Here is a 25856-nt window from a genome sequence, read left to right as displayed (position 1 = left end):
TCTTAAAGAACCACTGGTGAGAGGTGCAGGGAAAAACCTAAGGTGTTTTATTCAACCGCCGCCTTCGCTGGACTAAACACACGTGTCCATCCGCTGTCCGGCAGTGCCCCCTAATGGTCAGTGACTGTAAATAATGTTGGTCTGTCCTCAATGTTCTCGGCCAGCGCTGCCCTGTGCGGGGCAAAACTGACCCGTGAGGACCTACGCCACAAAGTTCTCCAGCCTCCCTCACAAAGAGTAAATGTATTTTTATAGACCATATATCATTCAAAAAGCTCTCATTTTCCTCGTGGAAATGTATTTTTAATTGCTGTGTGGTTTGGCAAACAGTTATAAAACGCACCATTAAAAACCCACCCGGTTTGTATGAACACTGTTTTCGCCCCCTCGGCTCACTAGCCCACAACACAAAAAGCTTCGGAGCCCCTGCTTGAGGCGGACCACTAACTGGGCATAATCTTATGAATAATCCTAACGCACAAGACTGCTCAGTTACAGTTGGGCGGGATCTTTGCACTGAAATTGTTTTACATCTTTAAGGCTAATTTGTGCCACAGTTATGAAAGTACGTGGCATGTCCTGGTGCCAGGGTTATGAAAATATGACGACACTTTGTAGTGAGTATTTATTTATTTATTTATTTGTGTTCATTTTGGGGAGGTGGGGTTGGTTTCATAGGTCACTGCTAGCCTCGGCCCGCCATGTTGGCTCAAACACAACATGGTTTCCATGGTAGCAGGAGGTTCCAGTGAGAGCCGGAATGGCCGCACTTTCACGCCCTCTTAAAGGACTCTTCTCAGCGCTGAGGAAACAGCGGGTGATTTGTCCACCAAGCGGCGCTCTGTGTCCACAATTTCGACTGTAGACAAAGATGGCGGTACGGAAGAAAGACGGCGGCCCGAATGTAAAATATTTCGAAGCGTCTGATACTGTCTCACAGTTCGACAATGTCCGAGTGTGGCTGGGCAAAAACTATAAAAAGGTACCGCTCACTTATGTGCATTTAAATAGAAGAGGATACGTTCGAATTTAGCCATGGTGAAGTAGCTGGTGTTGATGAGGAGAGGCAGAAAGCGGGTGTACAGGACAGAGAGAGACAGAGGAGGCAGGGAGGGAGGGAGGGAGCGATGGAGAGAGAAATCCAGCTGTTTAAATCCACTGAGGAGAATGAAACAATGGAAGACGCGGAGTGAACGCTTTGAGAAACAGACACACGGCCTTAAACAGAGCCACATATTTTCTAGGATTCTTCGAGTGTTTCGATATTTTCATGATAGCCTATCAGCCATGTTTAATACGATTTAGTGAAGGGGCAGGACAACGTTTTTCTTTATCTCAGGAGGCTAGCTGGCTAACGGTACTGCGGTCTGCCCGCTTTCCATAGCCCAGTCCAGATGTGCTGCCGGGCGGCTTTGGCTCAGGCTGCTGTTGCTGGATGAGGACGTTTAATAAAACCCTGCATGTTTCCAGTGAATTATAGCCAGAGAACCCGCAACGTCCTGTCATTTTTGTGGGCAGGCAGTCTGCCCCTCCCCTCTCATTTACCGCTACAGTCAGAGGTCTGAAAGTGTAACGTTAACCTGCAAGGAGAAAAGAAATCGAGCGTCGAGGTGCAGCCGTGAGGGAAACACGCTATCGCTGAGTGCAGCCGCCACATCCAGCTAGTTTAATCTTTGATACTACCTAATATTTAGGGAGAATGTAAATGGAAAGGTATAAACAGAGCTGAATGCGGTGCCCTGCTTTGTCTTTAATCGCCGGCATATACTCAGTTAACGCAAAAAACGGTAAAGCGTATTTGGTGTTGCACGCTGTGCATAATTATAACACTGTAGTAAGAAACAGCCAGTGACCCGGATGAATACTAATGAGACTCATAGACGCGTACAGGTAGTAACATAACAGACTAAGAGTTAGTCCTGCTTAAACGCTCACAGTCTCATTTCTAAAGAGGCCACAAAAAGTTTTACTATTTTTGCTTCACTTTAAATGTGCTCATTTTTTATAAATAAGCTCAGACAAAGTAGCAGTACCAAATTTTTGGGATCAGAATTTTCACAATGTAGAAGGTGTAGAAGGTTAAAGTGACTGGAGGTCATTAACTTTGTTGATCTTTATAAATGAAATCATTTTATACATTCAGTGGAGTCCTATTTGTAATACAGCTGTGAAAGCATAAAAACTACACAAGATAGCAAATGATCCGAAAATTGAAAATGTTCAGTGCAGGACACAATGCAGGTATCAGGTGCAGCAAAGCTGGTTGACAGCTGTGAATGTAGGTGTGTTTAATAGGTTTTGAAGTCAAAATGTTAGATAAGATAAAATTCCAATGCTGTTTATAAGCTTATCCATCCATTTTCTTAGCCGCTTCTCCGTCAGGGTCGCGGGGGGGTGGTGGAGCCTATCCCAGCAGTCCTCGGGCGGTTTATTAGCTTACTTGCCTCTATTTCACTTTTATCTTTAGCTCCAGCACATGCATAGCCTGTCATTATAAGTATTTCTACTCTTTATGTGTGTAGTACATTCAAGCAGAGCCCCCCACCAACAAGTCTTTGTCCAGTCTGGTTGTTCAGCTGCTGCAATTTCAGGAGGAGGTTTTTGGCCGACATGTCAGCAACCCTCCTCTCACCAAGCTACCGGTACATATACGTACATACAGACACACACACATGTAAACTAATACAAATTACCATCACAAATAAACCCCATTTTTTTTGTACAGTGCATTCATGTTATCATAACCAAAGCCATAAAAACTGAGATTGTCTGTCACCGTCTACTGTAGAAAATCGTGTTCTAACTGTGATCCTTCCACACATCTTTTCAGATGAAGAGTTTTCTGGATTTCAAAGCTGGAGGAGCTCTGTGTCATATACTTGCTGCTGCCTACAAGTTTAAGAGTGACCAGGGATGGTGAGGTGTTTCTCTCTGTCTAACTGTATGTGAAATACACAGTTCTGTAGTGATAATCTTGGAACTAAAGATCTTTCATTAATATTTTCATCTTAGGAGAAGGTTCGACTTCCAGAATCCTTCTAGGATGGACCGAAATGTTGAGATGTTTATGACCATAGAGAAGTCTTTGGTACAAGTAAGATTCTCTCTTTATTTCTCTCTGTCTCCCTTTTTTCTTTCTTTCTTCCTTTTTTCTTTTTATCTGTCTCTGTCTATCTCTTTTATTTTTTCCTTATGTATTTCTCATTTTCAGTTTGATATCTCACTCACTTGGTTTCTCTATGTCTTTCTTACATTCATTAATCAGTAATTACGCATGTAGATTATTAAAATATGAACAAGAATTTTCTTTTTTCTCTGTAGAATAACTGTCTGACTCGGCCTGTGATCTACCTGAGCTCAGAGATTGAGCCTAAGCTGCTAGGGAAACTGAAAGACATCATTAAACGACATCAGGTACCATCACAGCAGTGTGTTTGTGTGTGTGTGTTAGAAACCGTGGGAAAATGTTTGTTCATTTATCTTGAATCTGTTTCTGTTGCTTTAATTTTGTATTGTGTATGTTTCAGGGATCAGTGACAGAAGATAAACAGTCCAGTTCTCATGTGGTTGTGCCCATTCCTGCCAGTCTGGAGGAGGGTGAGTCACTAAGAACTGAAAGATTTGAGATGGGTATTAATATATTACTTTTTAAATTCTGAGACCTTGAATTTTATATAGATTCCTACAAAATATATTTTTCAATGTCAAGAAGTTGAAAATCATGTATGACTTCAAAGTAACCACAGCAGCCTGAGAAATATTTGGAAGTTTGTGTCATATGTAAAAATGTTTTGCCTTCATTGTGTTAAGAAATAAAATGTGATTTCAAGTAGACCATTGCAACACTGACTTTTGTTTTCTCAAAGTTTTCTTTCAAAACAAGGCTGATGTGTTTCAGATTGTTGTGTTGTGAGCTTTGTTTCTTTGCAGACTTTTGCAAGTTTTATTGAAAAAGCTTGTGTACACTTCTGAGTTTATGACCCCAGCAATGAACACAATCATACCAACACCATTGTAAGAAAAACAGCCCAGTCTTTGCTGTTGTTTCTTCATCTGTTCTTTACAGCACTCTTAGTGCAGTCTAGTAGGAATTGTTCTGTGGGTTCTTCCGTGCGAAAAGTCTACCATCAGTTTGATGTTGTGCTGAAAGTGTTTTTCTCTGAAGCAAGTATTGCTTTGTTAAACATTTTATGAAGTGACCTGAAGAACTACATTAAAGTTTACCAGTGGTTTGGCAAATAAAGTGAGCACATACTTTTTGGGGTCACTGTACCTGCCTTGTAAGAAAATCTACAAACATTGGCAAATTAGTAACATGCAATGGCTGTAGCTATTCTTGCACATGCTGAACACAATTTAATCAGGCAACAAGAAATAAACTTTCACTTTCTTTGAATAAACCACAAAGTAAAGTGCTGTCTAACTTGGTTCATCGTAGTTCACAAGTCAGTGAGTCTTTATGCGGGAATTGTAGCATTTGATACCCAACCCTCTGAAACACTGTAGAATGACTGGACCTTTCAGTGATGCCTGGTCCATTGACTGTTTTGTGTGTCTGCATTTGGTTGTGTGTGTGGTGCAGAGGAGTGGGTCCGTCCTGTAATGAAGAGAGATAAACAGATGCTGCTACACTGGGGCTACTGGCCTGACAGGTGAGATGACTCAAAACACACTCACTTCAATGCGCACACACACACACACACACACACACACACACACACATAACCAGCGCATATTTGTTGAATGATGTTGTTTTGTCTTATTGTGTAGTTATGACACATGGATCTCAGCCAGTGAAGTTGAGGCAGTAGTGGAGGATCCCCCCAGTCCAGAAAAACCTAGAAAGGTCTGAAATCCACATTGTCTGTCTCCCTCTTTCTAGCTTTTTTTCTTCTGTTCAAAATTATCCCTTGATCACAATTGCCTACACTAGAACATGCATAGCACATTGTTTTGGTGTTTTCACACTTAAAAGGTTTGGTTAGATTAAAATGGACCCTGATGCGATTGCTCTGTTTATGAGATTTGTCAGAACAAGTGGGAATGTTGGCAATTGAACCCTGGTGTGCACAAAATAAGTGGTCCTAGATCTGAGGAGGTTAGTCTCAGTCCACCTCCAAACTGACTCTGGTGCGAGAACGCAGTACAGACCAAAGACATCTATTCACTGAATGAATAGCTGTCCCCTATCTTCCAGATGAATTTCTGATGTATAACACATGTATTCCTCTTCCCATCTCTTATGACCTCTGAATTTGTAATCTGTTGTTTTAATGCAGCTGCCACATTCAGGGCTGTTGTAAAATACTTAACATGCATGCATGATATACACATCAATTATGTATTCATGTGCTGAGGCCACAGTGATTTTACCTTCCTTCACAACAGGGGAAGGCCACTGTGATGTGCGGTAGCTTATTGTCACAATACAGACAAAATAAGACATACATAAAGTTAGAGTAGAACAGTATAAAAAGATTTGATGAATAATAAAACAATGTATATTATCTCTAAATGTATGTCGCAAATAAAAAGTAGCCCAAATTATTGTATCTGTTTGTTAATTAACAAAAGGAATCTAGAAATAAAATGCAATAGTGCTTTGGGAACCAAACTAGGGATATACACGTATACACAAGTTTCAGCACCTCCAGCTAAATGTTTTTGTTCTTTGTTTTATTGACTGCAAATAAGTTCACACATAATACGTTTGCACAATTTATATCTATTTGAGTTTTTAAAATATACACATATAACAACGTACCATTGTTTTTTCACATTGTGTTAAATTTGGTAAAAAAAACAGTAATGGTATGTTAAAGCATGCAGAAGTGTGTTCTCTGTAGAGGATATGATAACTTATTTTGACTTAGAAAATGAACAAAGCATGAATGGGGATGCCCCAACAGTTTCATATGACTATATAAAATTACTCTTATTTGGAATTGAATTCATGATTCAAGTGAAGTTTCAGTTTTGTGGCAGAGTAGGTGTTTGTGTATGAAATTCTACACAAAATGTTGCATCAACCACTTACGAATGATGTTTCATCACTTGCATCTGTGTGTTCATCTGAGTGTAGGTTCACGCTAAGTGGATTCTGGATTTAGACCAGTATAATGAGTGGATGAATGAGGAGGACTATGAGGTTGGTGAAGGAGGCACAAGGAGAAAGAGGATTTCAGCCAAGACTCTGACGGATGAAGTGAGCGCTCCGGACGAGAGGAGAGATAAAAAACCCGGCAATGCCAAGAAAAGAAAGCGCTCTCCTTCTCCATCTCCCACTCCTCCCCCACAGGAGAGCAAGAAGAAGAACACCAAGAAAGGGTATGAGAGAGATCTGAAAGACTTTACTACACAGACTGTCAGATACCACACATAGGTGATGCATAGCTGGCTGGAGTATTCACTTGTATTGTGCGTGTTTGCGTATGTGCACATTTGTTTTTGAAGGCCTACAACCCCCTACACTAAGTCGAAGCGTGGCCAGAGGGAGGAGGAGCAGGAGGATCTAACTAAAGACCTGGATGAGCCCTCACCTGTTCCTGCAGCAGAGGAGGGCTCACTGAATAAAACAGGTAACACCTGCACAGCAACAACAAGTAAAACACAACACATCCTCTCTCTAGGGTGGCACAATATATTGTTTGTTTATCAGTATCAAGATGTTGGTTTTTGCAATAATGATATCACAGAATGTTGCAATATGCAAATGAGCATATAAGTCTGATACTCCTAACCAATCTCAGTTTTTACTGTGTTCTGTGAACATCTTAACCTACTACACTTCCAGATGAATGGTTTCATGGATATACTGAATAATCAGTGTAGTTAATGTGAATCCTTTAAGGTGATGAAATTTTATGACAGATTCTGATTCTAATTTTTTTAAAGCCAAATTTTTGGCCAGTTTCAATGAGCCTTTTTCAACCCAAGGCTTACACTGTGTGGGTAAGTGAAACATATTGAAACACCTTAGCACATTCCAGTTGCTTTCTATTAGCCATAGTTGCAGTAGAAATAAAATAATTTGCTCCTTATGTGCTCCGTAATAATTTCATTAATTTTATTTAATTTGCTTATTGAATGAAAAATCATTTGACCATTAAAATAAAAAAGAATTAAATAAAATACTACATTAGCTATATGAAGTGACTGGATAACTGTAATATTGCTACACCATTGTAGTATAGATGTACCAGCAGCATTCAAATGCAAAAAAATGCACATAGTTAACTCACATATTTATATCATAACATTGCAACACAGATGAGCCAGAATAAAAATGATAAATTGACCAATTGCCAATTGCATGTTTGGATCAAAAGTGTGCAGATTGCTATTGTGCATCCTTACAATTATTTTGATCAAAATAATGCAGGCCAGGCTTCAACTATGTTGCATTACTGAATCACCAGTATGTCACCATGTGTAGAAATACAGTTAATTATAATTAGTAGTACATTATTTTATTATTATTATTATTATTATTATTATTATTATTATATTGTTAGTTTATAATCATTATTTGTCTACATTGTGCAGCCCAACACACACATACTTACAAATTTTTTGTCATACTTTAAAAAACTTGTCTTCTCAACATACATGTTAAGCTATAGATCATGTTTTCAGCAAGCTTTGTGTGTGTATGTGTGTGTGTGTGTGTGCGTAGTGACCAAGAAGGATTCAGACTCAACTCCAGTGAAGGGTGGGACTGACCTGGGTCAGTAGATTTATTAGTGTATCTATCAATCTGTTTTCCAGCTCTGTCTTATAGCTGTGATATTAGATTTATTATTCTTCTGTAGAACTAACTGTTGCTCTTTATCTTCAGATGAGCAAGAGGATGAGTCTATGGAGACAGTGGGAAAGGTATAACCAGTGTTTTGGCACAATACAATCAGTTAGTTGAGAATGAGAATACAGTACAATTCCAAAGAATGGCCCTGCCCTTAACTGGAAATGACTGATCACAGAACCATATAGGTGTGTCTTAAAAACTACTTATCATATTCCCATATTCTCATAGCAAGTACTGAATTGTAGTTTTATCATTTTGAACTAAAATTATAGTCAACAAAAAGTCAGTTTGCCATTAACTAACCCAACATGTTTATTGATATATAGTTTTATCAAAGATGATTGAAGTAACGTACTGTTACTCTAACATATCATTTGGGAGAGGTTATCACACTTTTTGTTGATAACAGTTCCTAGTATTGATCTGTATTAATTATGAATTTGAATTTCTCCTAATCTGAATATGACAATCAAGTGGGAATGATTATGGCATATAAACCTGTAGGATAATCACCAGGAGAAAAACAAATTAAGAATCATCTAGCTCAGGGGTATTCAGCTCTAGTCTTGGAAGACTGTTTTCCAGTAGAGTTTAACAATTTCTCTGCTCAAATATAAACAACAATTTCCAAAGGACAGGCATGTGGTTTTGCTTGACTCAGAATGGTAGACACTAAAAACCTTCCACTAGAGAAAGAATATCTCTCTAAATTATATTCTGTTGGTAATTAGTATGTTTTCTCTTATGTGTGCATCTTTTGTGTGTGCATGGGTGTTTGTGTGTAGGAGGAAGAGGAGGGATCTCCCAGTGTGAAGGGAGAGCCAGTGAAAGGTTCTGATCTGCATGAGGATAACGTCACAGAGCAGACTCATCACATCATTATTCCTAGCTACGCTGCTTGGTTTGACTACAATAGGTAATCCATTGACCATCTTCTCCAAGCATGTCATCTCATATCAGCTTTATAGCAAAAAGCCATTTTTGAAATCTTTTCATTCTTATGCTTCCTTATCTCTATTTGTCTGTTTCTCTCTCAGTGTTCATGCTATTGAGCGCAGAGCTCTGCCAGAGTTCTTCAATGGAAAGAACAAGTCAAAGACCCCTGAAATGTGAGTACACATGTATAGTGAATACATTATGGGTTGCATAGACTAGTTGACTATTCGACTAACGGTCAGCACTGTGGGCAGCAGTCGACTAGTTGAGGGCAGTGCCTGAAATACCTGTGGTTTCAAACACAATTCAGGAATTATTTTTTGAAAGGGGATATTGTGAATGTTTCCTGGTTCAGCGACTAGGTCTGTGACTCACTTTGAAAGTTTGGTAAGTATATGAAACTGCTTGCTGCTAACATTTATTTTGATAAAAAGTAATTTCCATCACACAAATTAAAATTACTAATACTAATTAAAATACTAACAAAATACTTTTTAGGACACCAGCACCTGTCCAGGACACCCACGTTTTTTATGTGATAATGTGAAAACCCTTAAAATACAGTCTCTCAAATGAAAACACAGAAATTGTGATTTATGATTGTCTCACATATAATCGCACTGTTCTTACTCTCTTCTCTCTCTGTGTGTTGCAGTTACTTGGCCTACCGTAACTTCATGATTGACACATACCGATTGAATCCTCAGGAGTATTTGACCTCTACAGCTTGCCGTAGAAACTTGGCTGGAGATGTGTGTGCCATTATGAGGTCAGGAGGGGAAAACTATAACACTGGCGAAAACTAAATATGATTTAATGTAGTCACTTTTTTTGTTTGTTTTTGAGTTGGTTAATTGTACAGGACACTCCATCTGTGAATTGCGTTAGAATAGGTGCACTTCCACGGAAGATAGTTAAAGTTGTAGAATTAGATTAATGTTTTACTTTGAGTGTGTATTTGTGAATGTTCACAGGGTGCATGCCTTTCTGGAGCAGTGGGGTTTGATTAATTATCAGGTGGATTCAGAGAGCCGCCCCACTCCGATGGGACCACCACCCACATCCCACTTCCATGTGCTAGCAGACACGCCGTCCAGCCTGGTACCACTTCAGCCTAAAGCTTCTCAGGTACTCAAACATTTGCAACAAATGACCCATTGCACATGTTATAAAGGAACTGTTGCCATTTACATTTCCTACCCTCTCTCTGCACCACAGACTCCGTCCTCTCAGCAGATACTGTCTTTTCCGGACAAAGTCAAGGACAAGCCAACAGATCTGCAGAACTTTGGGCTGCGGACAGACATGTACAACAAAAAGAGCGGCCCAACAAAGGTATGAAGGTGGCAGTTGTGGCTGGCATGCCATTTGAAATTTGGAATGCTTGTACAGAATATGAGACAAGAGAGCTTGGACATGAGAATTTTGTGTGGCATAGGGCAGCAACAGTTAGTCTACAAAGTTTATTATTAGTTGATTACATCCATTATGTTATATTACCTTATTATTTTATTGTATGTAATAAAGACATGCAGCCATTAAACAACTTCCTAAATATGTTGGGAAATTAGGGTTCACATTCCTTTTTTTTTTGGTTTACAAGAGAAAAGAGAGAGAGAGACAGAGATTGAGAAAGAGAGAGAGATTTAAGAAACTGCTTATTAGTTCTCCCTGCTTGGCACTGTAGAGCTAGCTTAACCTACTTTCACTTTTACTATTAAAGCTTTGGGTTATTAAGGGGCCTTAAAATGCCTTTAGGCAATGCAACAGTAAATTCCCCATGGTTCCCAGATCATGTGTTTTGGTTTGAGGTAGGCTGTGGTGGAGGGAGCGACATTATCTATAATTAAGATTTTTTAAATAGATAATACTTATTATTTTTAGATAGATAGGACTATTAGGACATGTTGAAGGTAATGTGGCTTTTATTGTTTTATTGCATTATAAAAGAAAAAGTGACCTGTCTCACAGACAGGACTTTGAATGATAGGGGCAGTAAGGAGAAAGTTGAAGTTGGCATAATAGGTTAATTAGTAGATTATTGGGCTTATTAAAGAATAAGTAGTAAACTACATGACTTCTTGCAGGGTAAAAACGCAGCAAGTGCTACACGGGAGTGGACTGAACAGGAGACTCTGCTACTGCTGGAGGTACCTACACAGACATACACACGCCACAAATCTTCCCTGCTCTTTTTCTCATCTATGCATATATGCTGTGAGCTCTCTTCTATGTTCTGTGCCGTCAGGGTCTGGAGATGTATAAGGATGACTGGAACAAGGTTTCGGAGCACGTGGGCAGTCGCACGCAGGATGAGTGTATCCTTCACTTCTTGCGGTTGCCTATTGAGGATCCTTATCTGGAGGATACCTCCTCCTCCCTTGGCCCACTGGCCTATCAACCGGTCCCGTTCAGTCAGGCAGGAAACCCTGTTATGAGCACCGTGGCTTTCCTTGCTTCAGTGGTCGACCCACGAGTGGCCTCTGCTGCAGCCAAGTCTGCTCTAGGTGAGACGTGCAAAGTCAATGAGAGATTTTTTTTATTCTTATTTAGTGTTTTTCTCTAAATAGCAAATGTGATATCATCTTGATCCAAAGAGTGCACATGTGATTTATTGATAAGAAGCTGATACACAGTAATAAGTGTGGAGTTAAAAGTGCTTACTTGTTACTGCTTATCTGCTCGATAAACTAACTACTACTACATACACATATTACAATTATCAGTTCAACTAGGACACAGTTGGCTCTCTGTTTGTGAAATGTTATGACTTTTTGTTTAGCTGCTCACAAGCAATGACAAGTGAGGAAACAATTCACACTTCTCCACAAAGACGAATGTGCAGGGATAAAAAAGACAGCACAACTGTTTTCTTCCTGTCAATAGTTTGTGTGCATCTGCTTAAAAAATAGCATTTTGAATATGTTGACTTGCTTACTCACCTACAAAGAAAAAACTACAATTTCCTTTGTTTTTTGTAATCATATACAACTATATTTCATAAACATTATTGAAGAACAAATATTGCATGGTTTAAAGGGATCTCTTTCAGAGCAAGCAGAAATTGCATTTTATGGCTATTGTGAAAAGGGATTAAAGGGCATTTAAAAGCTGTAATTGAATGAGAATGTTACAATCACAGATTCTGTCATAGCAATATACATCATGTGACAAGCTGGGCTACTGCAGATGTTTTGAAAAAGTAGCAGAAAAGTAGAATCAAGTAGAAAAATGAGTTAACTGTCAGAATGGATTTAGTGACATTAGTCATTTTTAGGAATGAATATTTATTATGAATGCACAGTAATTCTGAATACATTTAGGATCTGCATGTCTGGATGCTGGTTACTCATAATGTTGCATGCATATGTGTGGCAGAGGAGTTCTCCCGTATGAAGGAAGAAGTGCCAGCGGCACTGGTAGAGGCACACGTGCGACGGGTGGAGGAGGCAGCAAGAGTAAGTGGAAGACCGGACCCTCTGTATGGCCTGGAGGGCAGTGGCATCGCCGGTACTGGCCTGGAGGAATCGGAGAAGCCTGGTAACCCCTCAAATCCTAGGCTTATCGTTCAGTTGTCAGTCTTAATAGTTTGTATGCAGTAATGTCTGTGAAATATTCCATAACTACTATGAAACTAATATATAAATTATGTAGTTAGATGAGGTATTGAAGAGTAAAACCTACATATGAGCCATTGCAATTTAAGGGGATTTATACGTCTGTTTGTCTCTACAGCAGAGGAGAGCAGTGAGGAGAGCAAAAGCAGTGATGGCCAACCAAGCGAGGACAAGAGAGAGAGTAAAGTAAGCAACCACATTCAATTTATAACACTGCAGCCACTGCATTAGAATAAGCTTGTTATAATGGGTATGCATGTTATTTCTGTCTTTTTGGCGACCTAGGAGGGAAAAGATGGAGCGACTGAAGAGGTAGAGAAGCAAGGAGAGAATGGAAAGAAAGAAGAAGAAAGAGCAAGAGAAGGGGAAACGGAAAGAGAGGCAGAGAAAACAGATTCAGAGATGGGTATGTTCATGTGACCAGAGGAGAAGACAGATTAAGAGTGTTCGTTCACTGGATTCAAATCCTTCTTTCTACCTTTAGGTGATGCAGAGAAGGAGAAAGAAGGGAAGGAGGGATCAGAGGAGGGTCAGAGGGAAGGGGAGAGCGAGGGAGAGAGAAAAGCCAAGGTCGAAAGAGATGTTGGAGAAGGAAACCTGGCCACAGCAGCCGCTTCTGCCCTCGCTGCTGCAGCTGTCAAAGCCAAGGTGAGTGGGTAGGCAGTTATACATAACTTGATCACAGAAACAATAAATTCAAAATAGGCTGTTTTTGCAGTTTAATTTCCATGTATTGATTTATGGATATTTTGAAATGTTAGAAGTATTGTGTCAAACTCTTATTTCTACAAAATTAGGAAAATTAGTTTTTCCATGATATGGGCTATTTGAGTACTAGGCTTTTAGCTTATTTAGCTTAGCTCTTATTATTCAGTAACTACAATGTATTATTTAATGTCTCCTTTAAAACTAATATGTAGTATACAGTATATGGACAAAAGCATTGGGACACACCTCCTAATGATTGAATTCAGGTGTTTCTTTCAGTCACATTGCCACAGATGTGTAAAATCAAGCACCTAGCCATGCATTCTCTCTTTACAGACATTTGTTTTAATTCTTTTCTGTGTGATTCTCTATGTCTTCCTTTCTTTGGGTAGCACTTGGCTGCAGTGGAAGAGAGGAAGATCAAGTCTCTGGTGGCTCTGCTGGTTGAGACGCAGATGAAGAAGCTGGAGATCAAACTGAGACACTTTGAGGAGCTGGAGACTATCATGGATCGTGAGAGAGAGGCGGTAAGGCACCATGGGTATTGTAGTTTTGATCAGGTAAAAGTGTAGTATAGGGCTACTGCATTTAGAATTAATTTATTTAATTTACATTTCTCTCATGTTGTTTTTGTGTCGTAGTTGGAGTACCAGAGGCAGCAGCTCCTTGCGGATCGTCAGTCGTTCCATATGGAGCAGCTGAAGTATGCAGAGATGAGAGCTCGGCAGCAGCACTTCCAGCAGATCCAGCACCAGCACCATAGCAACCAGCCTGGAAACCAGCCTGGCAACGCTCCTCCTGCACCACATCAATCAGCTCCTAACACTAGTGCCCCGCCTCCTACGCCCAGCCCTGCTCCAGCAACCTCCACCAACACCCCCAACGAAGCCCCACCCCCTTCAGCCTCTCATACCTCTCCACCCAACAACACACAGACTGGAGCAGTGCACGGTGAGAGAATATGAACATGCCAACTTGTCATACACACAACCACACACAGACACACTACAGATATTCATACTATGTGCGTACTAGATGCATGTATCCATTCACGAGCAATATCAGTTACTCATGATAAAATATAAAAGTTGAAGTGTCATGTAAAGTTATATGGTGTATACTGAGTGCTTCACTGATGTTTCTTGCTCTTATGGTTCTTTCTCTATGCTCCATTTCCTCCCATGTTTCTCTCAGACTCCAGCGCTCCACTAGCAGGGGATTCCCTCCATCCCAATGCCCTGGTGCCCCCATCACAGTAAAGAGGGCATACACAGCAAACAGAGAGTTTGAGGGATATTAGAGAGTGGAAGGGAAGAGATAAAGAAAGAGAAGATATTGAGACAGGGAAACAAAGGGAAGAAATTGTAGTTTTTATCTTTGACTTTGTTTTTGGGAGACAATTACTTCTCGGTAAAAAAAAATTGCCAACATCTTAACAGAATAACTGATTCACCATTACATTGGAACCTGAATCAGTGTAACCTTAGAGATCCTGTTTGGACCAACCCCTTTTAAACAGCCAGAAAAGAATCTGCACAAAAAACACAATCACACCTCTGGCTTAAACATATCAGAAAAAACAGAATGGAAATGAACAGTATTCTTCAACTTCACTTTGCATCAGAACACCAGAAGCAGTATTGAAGGGCCTTGTGGGATTTGTAGTCAGGCTCCAGCATCTTCTTTGTCAGTGTTTACTGAGCCCTTCACCAAACTGCAGAATCCACAATCCTGAGGTCATCTAGAGACATGTCAGTGTAGGTACTTATGCCTGTTATCAACAAGAAATGGAAAAAAGAAAAGCTGCACTTTTTAGAATGTTTCCCCATTTTTACTTTGGAGAAGTATAAAAGTCTGATTTGTCCTGAAGCACTTAAATGTCCTTAGCAGTCTCCTTACATTCACTTAATCTTTGTATTCATTTAATAGAAGCACTCGATTTGGAATGAATTTGAAAAGAAACTTGATTTTGTATTTGTTACTCTGTATGTGTGACTGTTGGTTTTACTCTTGGGACAATGTGAAAGCTTTAGTGGGTTGGCCTGTTGTGCTTACTTTGATTATTTTTTAACGTACAAGTTACTTTTAGCATGACAAAAAAAAGGGCAACAAAATAGTGTTAAATATGTTTGCCTTGTCTTTGACTGTAGATGAAAACCATGTACTGTAAACTTGGAGAATATGTTATAAGCTCGTAACCTTTTGACTCCTGAGTGCGTGTGCGTGTTTGTGTGCAGATGAGACGACTCAGTCTGCAATTTTCTTCATTCTGGTTTAAAACAGTGAACAGTTTATAGGTCTTTATAGAAGTTTTGTTTTAAAGATTGACTGACTTACACTAGGTAGGCCTCTTACTTCACTGTGGCCGAGACAACTGGTGTTAGTTCACTGACTCATTTTAGGCTAACTGACAAATTTTATCAAGCACGAGAAAACTACTTTCGAATTGCAGGAGATATTTCAGTTCCTGTTTCAGGAAAGGTCAGTCAAGATGCAGTCGATCGTGTATGATACTAAGAATACAGGTAGAATTACTTCAACTGTAATGCGAACTATTTTAGCGAAATACAAAACTCATATCACACAGAATATTTCATTCTGATGAAGCTCAGATTGAGTGCGTATGTGTACGTGTGCGTGTGTCTGTCGAACCCCAGGCCAAACCCACAGGAAGCACGGCTAAATGAAGGAAAAAGCCTTTGGATTTCATTACCTGATGACTCTGAACAGTTCAAACAAGGGATTTCATTAGTTCAAATAAGGGATTTCAAATGTAACTGCAAGTTACATTTGCAGTTGTATTCTGTGTATCTTCATATTGTATTCTTCCTATTTTTGTATTTTTATATGTTTCTTTCCACTATTATCATGATTGCAGTATTGCTGTTAACATATTACACTTGTAACTTTGCTCTCTTTCTCATTGTGAACATGCTTGTGTTACTGATTCGTCGATGTGAAAGTGTCATTCTGTACCATGAGACTGGACCGGTTATGCCCTCAATTATTTGCCATACGTTTCTTTATTTAAGTTCTCTGCCTTTATGTGCCATGTGTTTTTGAAATACAATGCGGATAACTCGCTGCTCGAGTCAGTGTTGCAGAGCAGTGAAAGCCACAGCCAATATCAGACACAGGTTTTCACAGTAAAGCGGTTTACAGCCGTTCACATGCATGTCAACACTCCAGCACACAGTCTACCAATACTGCTCACCCAACACGGGCCTCATCACCAGAGTTAGTTACATGATACGACCAACTCCTGAAGATCGCTGGCTTTTTCTGTCTTTTACATTGTGTGACACTAGTGATATATTAAATAGTCTGTCTGTATGTTTCTTTTTCTCTTCGTTTGGTTTGTCTTTTTTAAGCGATGGTGCGAATAGCTGATAGAGTTGCGTGTACAGTGGTCAGGCGCTTTGGACGCGCGTCCTTTGCTGATTTGTTGCAGGTTAACGGGTCAAACACCAGCTTGCTCAACAGACTGGTTAGTAAGAATGCATCAGTTTTAGTTTCAGAAATACATCCAGACGTCCTGAACAATAAAATATCATCAATAATCAATTTCAAGTGTGAAGTCTTTTGCGTGATGAGATTGACTTGTGATGAAATTTCCAGGGTTTCCTCCATTTGTCACACCTGTTTCAGACCGAGGTCGCTTTCTGCTCGCTGTTGTGTGCTGTTGAATAATAAATGACGGGTATTATTATTAAATGGTCTTAGACTAACCTTAACAACGTCACTTTAAACTTTAGAAACATTGCTGTGAAAATGATACATTAAGAAAACTTTGCACTGGTTTAATTCGTAAAGGGAATACTCTAGCAAAATGCTTATAAATCGGCCTGCCTATCAGGATCTGTATGTGGGGTAATTTATGCATTATTATGTTGTGAATTACCAAATAACCATTGCATGTATATCTTATTACATTTCTTGAAAGGGAACTTCACCATTTTAAAAAATATCTGCACAATTAAATGAAGAAGATGACGTCATTCAGAGCGGTTTGGCTTGAAATGCTGAGTCAGGCTTGTCTACAGTGAAGGTGATATGACCCAGACCTCTGAAGAGTTTAATGCCTCCAAAAACTCTCTCTCTCTCTCTCTCTCACACACACACACACACACACACACACACACACACAAAGGTTATGAATACACTGCCTGATGCCTGAGGTTGCTTTATAATAGTTAATAACGTTTTGGCCTAAAACGTCTAATTATTTTAATCCATTCATGGCGTTAAAAATATACTTTCAGATTCTCCACTATTTTATCATTATAACCACAGTAATAAAACTTACAGGACATGTGCAGGTTCACTGGTGGTTTTGGGTGCAGACCGCTGTATTTGTGACCCCTATCACCACCCCTATCACCACCACCACCAACGGACCATTTTACATCAAATCACTCTGAATGACTTACAGACTTACGTTAATTTACATTGCAATTAGGGAAAAAAGTGAAAAATTGGTGGACTTCCCCTTTGAAAAGCAGTAAATAGGTGTAATCAAGTATTGGCAGCCCTAGGCATTACTCTGTGATATTATAGTAAAAGCTAAGAGACGACTTCTCAGTTAAACAAACTAAAATGCCACACAGGCTTTTAATGAAAATTTAAAAGGAGCGATTAAGTAAAAATGCTTCGAAAAAACGAGATATAGGACTAGATTATTACCAGATTCCCCTACACAGGGTGAAGAGTAATAGCAGTGATAGAGCCGCTAGAGGGCAGCAGTAACATGTCCGCTCAAACCTGTTCCTCACCAGCTCGGGCCGCTACAAACAGCGCTACTTTTTGAAGCTATTTGTTATTTGCTATTTCGGTTTTAGTCGTTAGTTAACTGAACTGGCACAGTCACAGTCATATATAGCAGGTAGACACTGTACAATTTTCTTATTCTGAAGGTAAGCTGATGGCACAACTGTGAATTGTTTAGAAATTTGGAAGACAAGTATTGAGAGAAATAATTATCAGTAATACAGCAGTTGCTGGTGCAGTAAAGGTCTTCTTTGTTCATAATCTTGCCAACTCTATAATCCAGCAATAAAGCAACCAAATGACCAACACATTGATAGCCAGTGTTTAAGCACATAACTCCTGCAGGTCAGTTCGAAGTGTGCAGTTTGCATACTTTATCTATGTGGCTTCCAAGTTTGCCAAGCTTCTCTTTGTGTTACCAAAGAAGGATCCACTAGCGTGTGTGTGTGAAATGCTCCATACCCACAGATACAAAGAGATCTCATATTCCTAATTTGGTTGTGCTATAAATTGAACTGGAAAGAGCGCATCAGAACTTGCAGAGTAAACAAGAAACTCTAAGGGATGGAGATGAATAACATAACCCTACAAGGCCATCCAGTGTCCTACAAGCACACATTAAAACACTGACATGAAGGACAAATAAGAACAAACAATTTCTTTTAAAACCTCTGAGTATTTATTAATTTACACTAGAACAATACAACAGGTAATGGGGAGGGGCTTAGGGTCAGCTACTAACAGACAAATGATTTGGATATCATGGTTACCCTGCCCCAGTTTACAGTGAGTCTACATGCACCTTTTTCGGTATAAAACACAATGACTGGGTGAGCAGGTTCAGAACACACTGGACCAATGGGTTGGAAATGTTTGAGTGGAATGCAATGCCTGATGTAAAGCGTTAAGACTTCTGGCTTAACTCCATGGAAGATGTATGGGAGGAAAAACATTCAGAAACTTCCTTGGAAAAAGAAAAACCTTCCATGGATGTTTCAGGAATGGCAATGTAACGCAAACAGATTGAAGGCACTTAAGAAAAAAAAAAATAATACAATGCAGCCATGGACACATACATAACAAAATGAAAAAAAAAAAGGTAGGAGGGGACAAAAAAAAAACAAAAAAAAACGTGTTTTTTTGAAATCTTCAACCACTCATGACCATCCTTACGAGTTCTGTGTGAAAGACAAAGAGAGAGAGAGAGGAAAAAAAAGTCAGACAAATTTGGGCAACCGATTGACCTCTACCTACAGCAGCGATTAGTGTCACCATGCAAATCCCAATGCTAGCACTCAGTACTGCTATAGCACAATATACAGTATGTATGGTGCTCTGGCTGTCAGTCAACAACAGTTCCATGGAAACTCCCAATGATGAACAGAAGGGGTGGGATGCTGCAGCCTGGGTGAGAGAACATTAAAGCAACAGCAGAGACTGTCCAGACCTACAGGAAGATGTGTTAGGGTTAGCACCTCCTTTTATGGGCAGAGAGCTAGACAGAGAGAGATACTCCTGAAAGAAAAGGAGAGAGAAAGGCCATTGGAGTCTTACACAAACCAGTAGTTCACAAGAACAGAACTTACACCCACAAACCACCCCAGCACACCAGTACTAAAGCATCTCTTCAGACAAAAATCTCAAACAGAAGAAAGATGTATATCATTCACTTTCCAGCATCCACTGAGTTTCCAGTTTATTAGGCTCTCCAATCTTGCAGCTACCACTGGCCATTTTATCAACACCTACCATATAAGTGCACTTTGTAGGTTGACGACTACTGACCACAGCCCATCTGCTTATGCACCATTTGTCTGCTCCATCCATCAATGGAAAGGGACCACCATAGGACCAGGAATGTTGACATGTTATACTTGTGCAAATGTTTCAGGCACACAATGGCCACAATGGCCCTTTGCAGATAAGACTGGCACACCCCTGCTTTAACCCTTCATCAAACTAAACACTCAACTTCTTTTGGACTGATCATTTTTGATTGGTGGATTGTTCAACACTGCAGTAGCACAGATGAGGATGAAACGGTGGACAAAATATTGCACCTAATACATGCCAGGCCAAAACCTACTAAAATGCCACTGATAGTCATTACTGTAATGAAAATGATCCATCAATTAATATCTGTTCATATAATGGTCCTATGGTGATCCATTGCCATTTATAAATAGCTCATAGCACCACTTGGGTCAGTAATAAAGTCAGTAATTAAATACCTATTGTGTTCACTTATCTGACAGTATTGCTGATAAACTGTCCAATAATTGTAGGTGCCTAAAAGATAAAAAACCTAACAAAGGTTAATACCTAATAAAATGGCAATTCAGTGGCAGTACTTTCATTCGATTCAGGATGGAGTTGCAAAATATTCCTTAAGTTGAAGTACATCTGCAGAAGTAATAAGGCTTGAGAAAGTCAAGAGCACAGTGGAGCTCTTTCAGACATCTATTGATCTGGCTGATCTGTGGGGAAAAGGAAGATGCTGCTACAGCACAGGGCATCAGAGGATGCCAGCCAGGGCAAATGATACAGTTAGAGTAACTACAGCAGCCTGCTCTCCAAGAAGATCTCACGTAAGTCTCCTAGCCATGCAGAGCTGCTACATGCTAGGCTACAGTCAGGAGGCACATGAGAGAGGAAGCTGCAGGAGATAAAAACAAAACTAAATAAAACAAACAAACAAACAAGTAATAAAACCAAAAGAGAGAAAGAGATGGGTTCACTGTCCATACCCTCCACTCAGCCGGCCATGATGTGGCGCACAAAGGCTGTTGGGACGATGAAGGAATAAAGACACAGACATTATTACAGACATACAAACGTTTGAAGCCAAAAAAAAAAAAAAACACACACACACCACACAGAAACATGACCATGGCCCTCTAACAGAACTTTACCTTCATAATTGATGCAGCCATTAGCATCCTCATGTCCTGCCAAGAGAGTCTCTACCTCCTCTTCTGTCATTTTCTCACCTGCAGGCACACGGACACACACACACACACACACACACACACACACACACACACACACTTAAATTTTCTACAGTTCATAGTCATAAATAATTGCAATGTACATAAGACATAAAAAGGTACTTTGGGAAAAAAAAAAAATCACTTTTTATTTTCCTTTTGTTGGCAAGCACACCATGCTACACCAATAAGAGTCCTTGGGCAAGACTCATAATGTTATACTTGCCTGCCTCATGATAAAGTGACAAAGTAACTTACATGATAATGTAAGTCACTTTGGATAACATGCCAAAAAGGCAACAAACCATAAAAGTAGTTAGGTTACCAGCAAAAATGTTACTCAGCTTTGAAGTTGAGGACAAAGGAACTGTCAAGTCAAGCTCCATTTTTTTCCACTTAAAGTTTTTTTTTTTTTCAGTATGAAAAAAGGTAAAAAAAAAAAAAAAAAACAACAACAAAAAAAAAAAAAAAACCAAACCAATAAAGATATGCTGTCATCTATTAACAGGTTCTCTCATTGCATTACTACTAAGCTGATTCGCACAGTACTACCATTACTAAAGCCACTCCAGGTTTGACAAATTAGAAGGCAATTAACCCTGAAACTATCACTCAGCAGACTTGTAAAAACTACTGCTACTGCAAATTAGTACTAGATTAAAATCACAGATCTCAACAATAATCACTTAAATTACAGCACCTCCCAATGTAACTAACCCAGCTTAAACATTACTTTGGAAGATCAAAGAGGTTTCTGTGGGGAAGAGTTGATGGTTTTAAATTAATTAGTAGGGTAAGAAGTTATAGGTTTTCTCAGCTCAGTTATGCATAGCCTACAAAGGTCAGAGACATCTGGCTCCTCTTTACCTAGGGTGGTCAGAACATGACGCAGCTCAGCACCCATCACAGTGCCATTGCCCTCTTTATCAAACACCCTCAGCCCCTCCACAAAGTCCTCAAAAGAGCCCTGGTCCTTGTTCTTGGCAATGGCCTGGAGCATAGGCAGGAACTGCTCAAAGTCCAGCATCTTTATGTTCATTTCTGAGAAAGACAACCATCAAGCATGTACATTAGTCACCACTTTACTCAACACCATTTTGAGTATCACTAATGCCTAACAGACAGATAATTCCTGATTTGTGACAATACAAGATAAACTAAGCAACATTTAGGCTTCAACCACCCAGTCTAAATGCATCTTGAGTGCTCAAGAGAATATTCAGTGTGGTGCTTTAACAAATTAGTGCGACTAACTGAAAAGCTAAATAATCACTGATGCAAATACACATGGGCTCCTTTCAAAAAGTAAAAGCTACGCCCTTGGTACATAAATATTTCAGCTGACTCAATTATCCTACTCTGTCTTCTGAGTGTGGGCATGCAACTGGTAACATCATATAAATGAACGAAAATCACTCTGAAAAATGCCATACTATTGACATACATTGCTGTAGAAAAGGAGTGTAATGGTGAAAAAAGTAGTGACTCAGTGCTTTTTAATTATTTATGATTATATTGTAAAACACTACCAAGCATTCTTCACCTTAGGACATGACTCAGCTCAGCACCCAGCATGGTGCATTAAATGCTATACTGCATCACAACAAGGTCAACAAACACCCTCAAGCTCAGCTTTGATCAATCAGACTACAAGTCAGTAAAGTCAGCTAGAGTGAGGTTCTGACCTTCAGCCTTGGGGTTGCCGAGCACTTTGAGCACTTCAGCGTTGACAGGGTTTTGGCCCAGAGCGCGCATCACGTCCCCACACTGACTGTAGCTGATCTTCCCATCGCCTGTCCTGTCAAAGAGCAGGAAGGCCTCCTTAAACTCTGAGGAAAAAGTAAACATGTTTGTGAACTAACAGATAAAACAGATAAAAAAGAAAACTGTGCTGGATATTCAATGTTAATATGGAAGAAAGCAGAGATTAAGGGAACAATATTAACAAAAAACAAATCTAAATTTTTCTCTAAACCCAATTGTGGTCAATCAGCCAACACAGTTTATGTCTGACGTTTGCTTCCTTTGCTTTGAGCTACCAGGCTAACATAGCTAACAAGCAAGAGAAGCTCATACCACACCAAATACCAAAGAAGTAAATTCCTGACATGCATTTCGTTATGTACTAGGAGAAAACTGCATTCATTTGATGTTCAGAAAGGCAATAGTAGGGGATTAAAGAAAACACATGCAGGCATGTTTGCTTTGGTTTTTACGGGGGAAAAGTGACTCACTCAGGCCAGCAAAATAACTAGGCTAAATAATATTTGTACAGGCTAAAGCTGAATCTCAAATGGCTACCTACTGTCTAAATAGTGCACTGCAGAGGTCACGACTTGTCCACTCAAATAATGCACTAAATGTTAGTAAGTAAGTCATACTTACGGCTGCATATAAAAGGCTTTCTATGTGACATATAATGCACTATTAGGGTATAAAACAAATTAACATATGACCTAAATAGTGTGCTACATTGGGAGTAGGGAGAATTCTGAGACTCAGCCTAAACGATAAAGCATGAGTACATTTCATTTCACTGTTGGGAAATAAAACCAATTTTACAATAAAAATACATGCACAACTAACACGGAACACAAGCTGGTCTACTTTATCATTCTGAGCTCAGTGGTTACACAGTTGTAGTTATTTTTTTATTTTGTAGATAAGATATGTCTAATGGTGTTTGTATAGTTCATCTATATTTGTGGTATTTCTTATCTGCAAGCTGCTGTTCTATGCTAAATGTGGTACTGTGTCCTGGAGAAACTACATTTTGTTCCTTTCTCATCTGTGATGAGAGGAAATGACAATAAAGCTCACTTTGCCTTTGTTTCATGAATTCAGTTATTAATGTAAGGTCAGTGTCAAAATGTGCAGGGCGTGTACTAGTCGAGTGTGGACATACAGTTGACTCTGGTCAGTGAGAATCCCCCCTGACTCTGAGCTGCGAGAGGAATGCGGCTACCCTGAGCAGGCCTGACTCAAACTCAGCTCTACGCTACACTTAGCCTTATAAGGCAAAGAGAGAGAGAGAGAGAGAGAGAGAGAGAGAGAGAGAGAGAGAGAGAGAGAGAGAGAGAGAGAGAGAAAACACAGCACTCCATCAACCAGGACTTTATCAACCAAACAAGAGGAGGAAATTACACAATGCTGAAAAACAGGACGCCGCCTAAAAAGGCGAGAGAGCTCCACGGCAGAGGTTCAGGAGCTCTTCGGTCTGAAAGCTAAAACCTAAACAAAGTGCTCCACGGCGGCGGCTTCCACTAGACCAGCGTGGCCACGCCTTTAAGGCAGGCCTGACACCGCTCTGGTCCAGACAGCACATCACGTCAAAAAGCACAATAACCAGCAAAAGGAAGTGTTTAAAACAACACCTCGTCTCTTAACACTGCTTATACAGAGAGAACCGTGAGCGAACGGCCCTCTATTCACTTTATTCTACAGAAAACTGGGTTTTATTCCTATTATTCCTCATCATTGCTTTTACTTCCGCCTTTAAAGCGTCAAACAAGCGGCTGTCATCTGCATCCACTTTGTTTCAGACATTTCAGACAAAAAACGCTTATTATCATCACACGACCGAGGAGCTACCACAGGAGGATTAAGGCAGGACAGTGACATATCTTTTGCATGCCAGTTATTCTGGAGTTAAGAGACTCATCATTAGGGTTAACAGGCAATAGTGTTAGATTATCACTTCCTCCGTTCATCACGCCAGCGGTCACCGCACTCACCAGCTAACGTTTGTTTCTAGCGACATGAAGAAAAACATGAGAGGACAGTGAAAAAGAGAAGAGTTTAGGTCAGTGAGGAGGACAGGTCTCATAACACCACTATACAGCTAATACCCGTCCTCATCCTTCCACATTTCTGACTAGTGAATGATTAAGAAGCCCTGCGAGGCTGAAGCCTGGCTTATTCTTATTAAAATTTCCCGTTCCACCTTAAATAGTGCAGTTGTGACATCCGTATAGGCGCCAGAACGTAACTAACTGCTGCTGCACCATTTAAGGTGGAACGGAAAATTCGAATAAAAAGCCAACTTTAGCCTCATAGTTTCACCACTGATAACATGAACGTAAACTCACCACTGATCTGGTCCTCCGAGAAATCAGACTGAGGGCACAGGCAGACAGATGTTGCAGAAAATGAGAGAAAAAAAAATCAAATCACATCATTAGTGCTAGATAATAAAGACACGGAAAGTCAAAGAACTGCGCGTTGAAGGTGATAAAAACACAGCGAATAAAACAGACAGTTAAATAAAGCAGGGCATCAGGCCTTAGCTAGATTTCGTATTTAGCTAACGTTGTGTATCCAGCGTTAGCTGTGTTAATCCCCCGGCCTGTCAGCAGAAGGCTCGGCGCTTTTCTGCGAGAAACCCGCCGTTCAGGCGCCGCGAAACGGCACTGAAACCGACAACTACGGCACCGATCCGCGCTGCTCTGGCTCTGAATAAAAGACGTCCCTGTCTAGCTTTCGGATCACTCACCATCGCTCCGACTGAGAGGTGAGGTGGGGCAGGCTGAGGGTTGTAGACCGTTGGAGCCCGGACTGCGCGAGGTCCGCCGACACACAGCAGCAGGGTAATAGATGCATGACGTCATTTAATCTCGAGTCAGAGGCTCGACCAATCAAAACATGTGGGCGTCGGCTGAATCCCAAACGGCTCCCTACTCGCTATACAGTGCACTACATAGGCAGAGTTGGGCAACAGTTCTTCAGATGATAGTTTTACTCATGAGGAAAGGAATTTATTTTGGCTCAGCTCCGTTTTAGTCATTCGCGTTTAGTTCCTACTTCCTTTTTGTTTAATTTTATTTTGTAATGTTGGTATCAGCACCTGGACTGCTTGACCGTTGTCCACATATAAGTTTCAGCATTTCATTTTAGACTGAAAGGATGTCAAGAAGAGACGAATAGCGCTTAACAAACTTCAGTTCCTACGCAGATGGACAGCTGCAGGATCTATGAAGTTCTACTGGGAACTCAGTCGTTGTGTTTACACCATTTTACTCATCCTAAAGTTATTTAATT

The 25856-nt window shown here is 40.1% G+C and overlaps 2 protein-coding genes across 4 annotated transcripts; one reads left to right on the top strand and one right to left on the bottom strand.

Moving 5' to 3' along the window:
- Positions 1-848: 848 nt before the first annotated feature.
- Positions 849-16629, top strand: smarcc2 (SWI/SNF related, matrix associated, actin dependent regulator of chromatin, subfamily c, member 2). Of its 2 annotated transcripts, XM_017719882.2 has the most exons (26): positions 849-982; positions 2523-2642; positions 2831-2916; positions 3013-3094; positions 3322-3414; positions 3528-3597; positions 4583-4652; positions 4771-4846; positions 6083-6327; positions 6454-6578; positions 7676-7726; positions 7838-7875; positions 8590-8720; positions 8842-8913; positions 9396-9509; positions 9715-9868; positions 9959-10075; positions 10828-10890; positions 10989-11247; positions 12119-12280; positions 12476-12543; positions 12643-12763; positions 12842-13005; positions 13458-13592; positions 13707-14016; positions 14260-16629. In XM_017719882.2, the coding sequence occupies exons 1-26, from the start codon at positions 872-874 to the stop codon at positions 14322-14324; spliced, it is 3102 nt and encodes a 1033-aa protein (XP_017575371.2). In that variant the 5' UTR covers positions 849-871; the 3' UTR covers positions 14325-16629. The 2 variants fall into 2 exon arrangements, with proteins under 2 accessions (XP_017575371.2, XP_037390884.1); XM_037534987.1 differs by having other exon boundaries at positions 9715-10075.
- Positions 16630-18488: 1859 nt separating this feature from the next.
- myl6 (myosin, light chain 6, alkali, smooth muscle and non-muscle) lies at positions 18489-25414 on the bottom strand. Of its 2 annotated transcripts, XM_017719871.2 has the most exons (7): positions 25312-25414; positions 24908-24935; positions 22505-22648; positions 21687-21860; positions 20745-20822; positions 20580-20615; positions 18489-19010 (listed from the first exon to the last, which is right to left on the bottom strand). In XM_017719871.2, exons 1-6 carry the CDS (start codon positions 25312-25314, stop codon positions 20587-20589), a joined length of 456 nt encoding a protein of 151 aa, XP_017575360.1. In that variant the 5' UTR covers positions 25315-25414; the 3' UTR covers positions 18489-19010; positions 20580-20586. The 2 variants fall into 2 exon arrangements, with proteins under 2 accessions (XP_017575360.1, XP_017575351.1); XM_017719862.2 differs by lacking the exon at positions 20580-20615.
- Positions 25415-25856: the final 442 nt, after the last annotated feature.

This window comes from Pygocentrus nattereri, chromosome 26, assembly GCF_015220715.1.
Source record: "Pygocentrus nattereri isolate fPygNat1 chromosome 26, fPygNat1.pri, whole genome shotgun sequence".
In the NCBI taxonomy this organism is placed as follows: Eukaryota; Metazoa; Chordata; class Actinopteri; order Characiformes; family Serrasalmidae; genus Pygocentrus; species Pygocentrus nattereri.
Note: the sequence above shows the minus strand (reverse complement) of the source record. Positions and strands in the feature narration are given on the sequence as shown.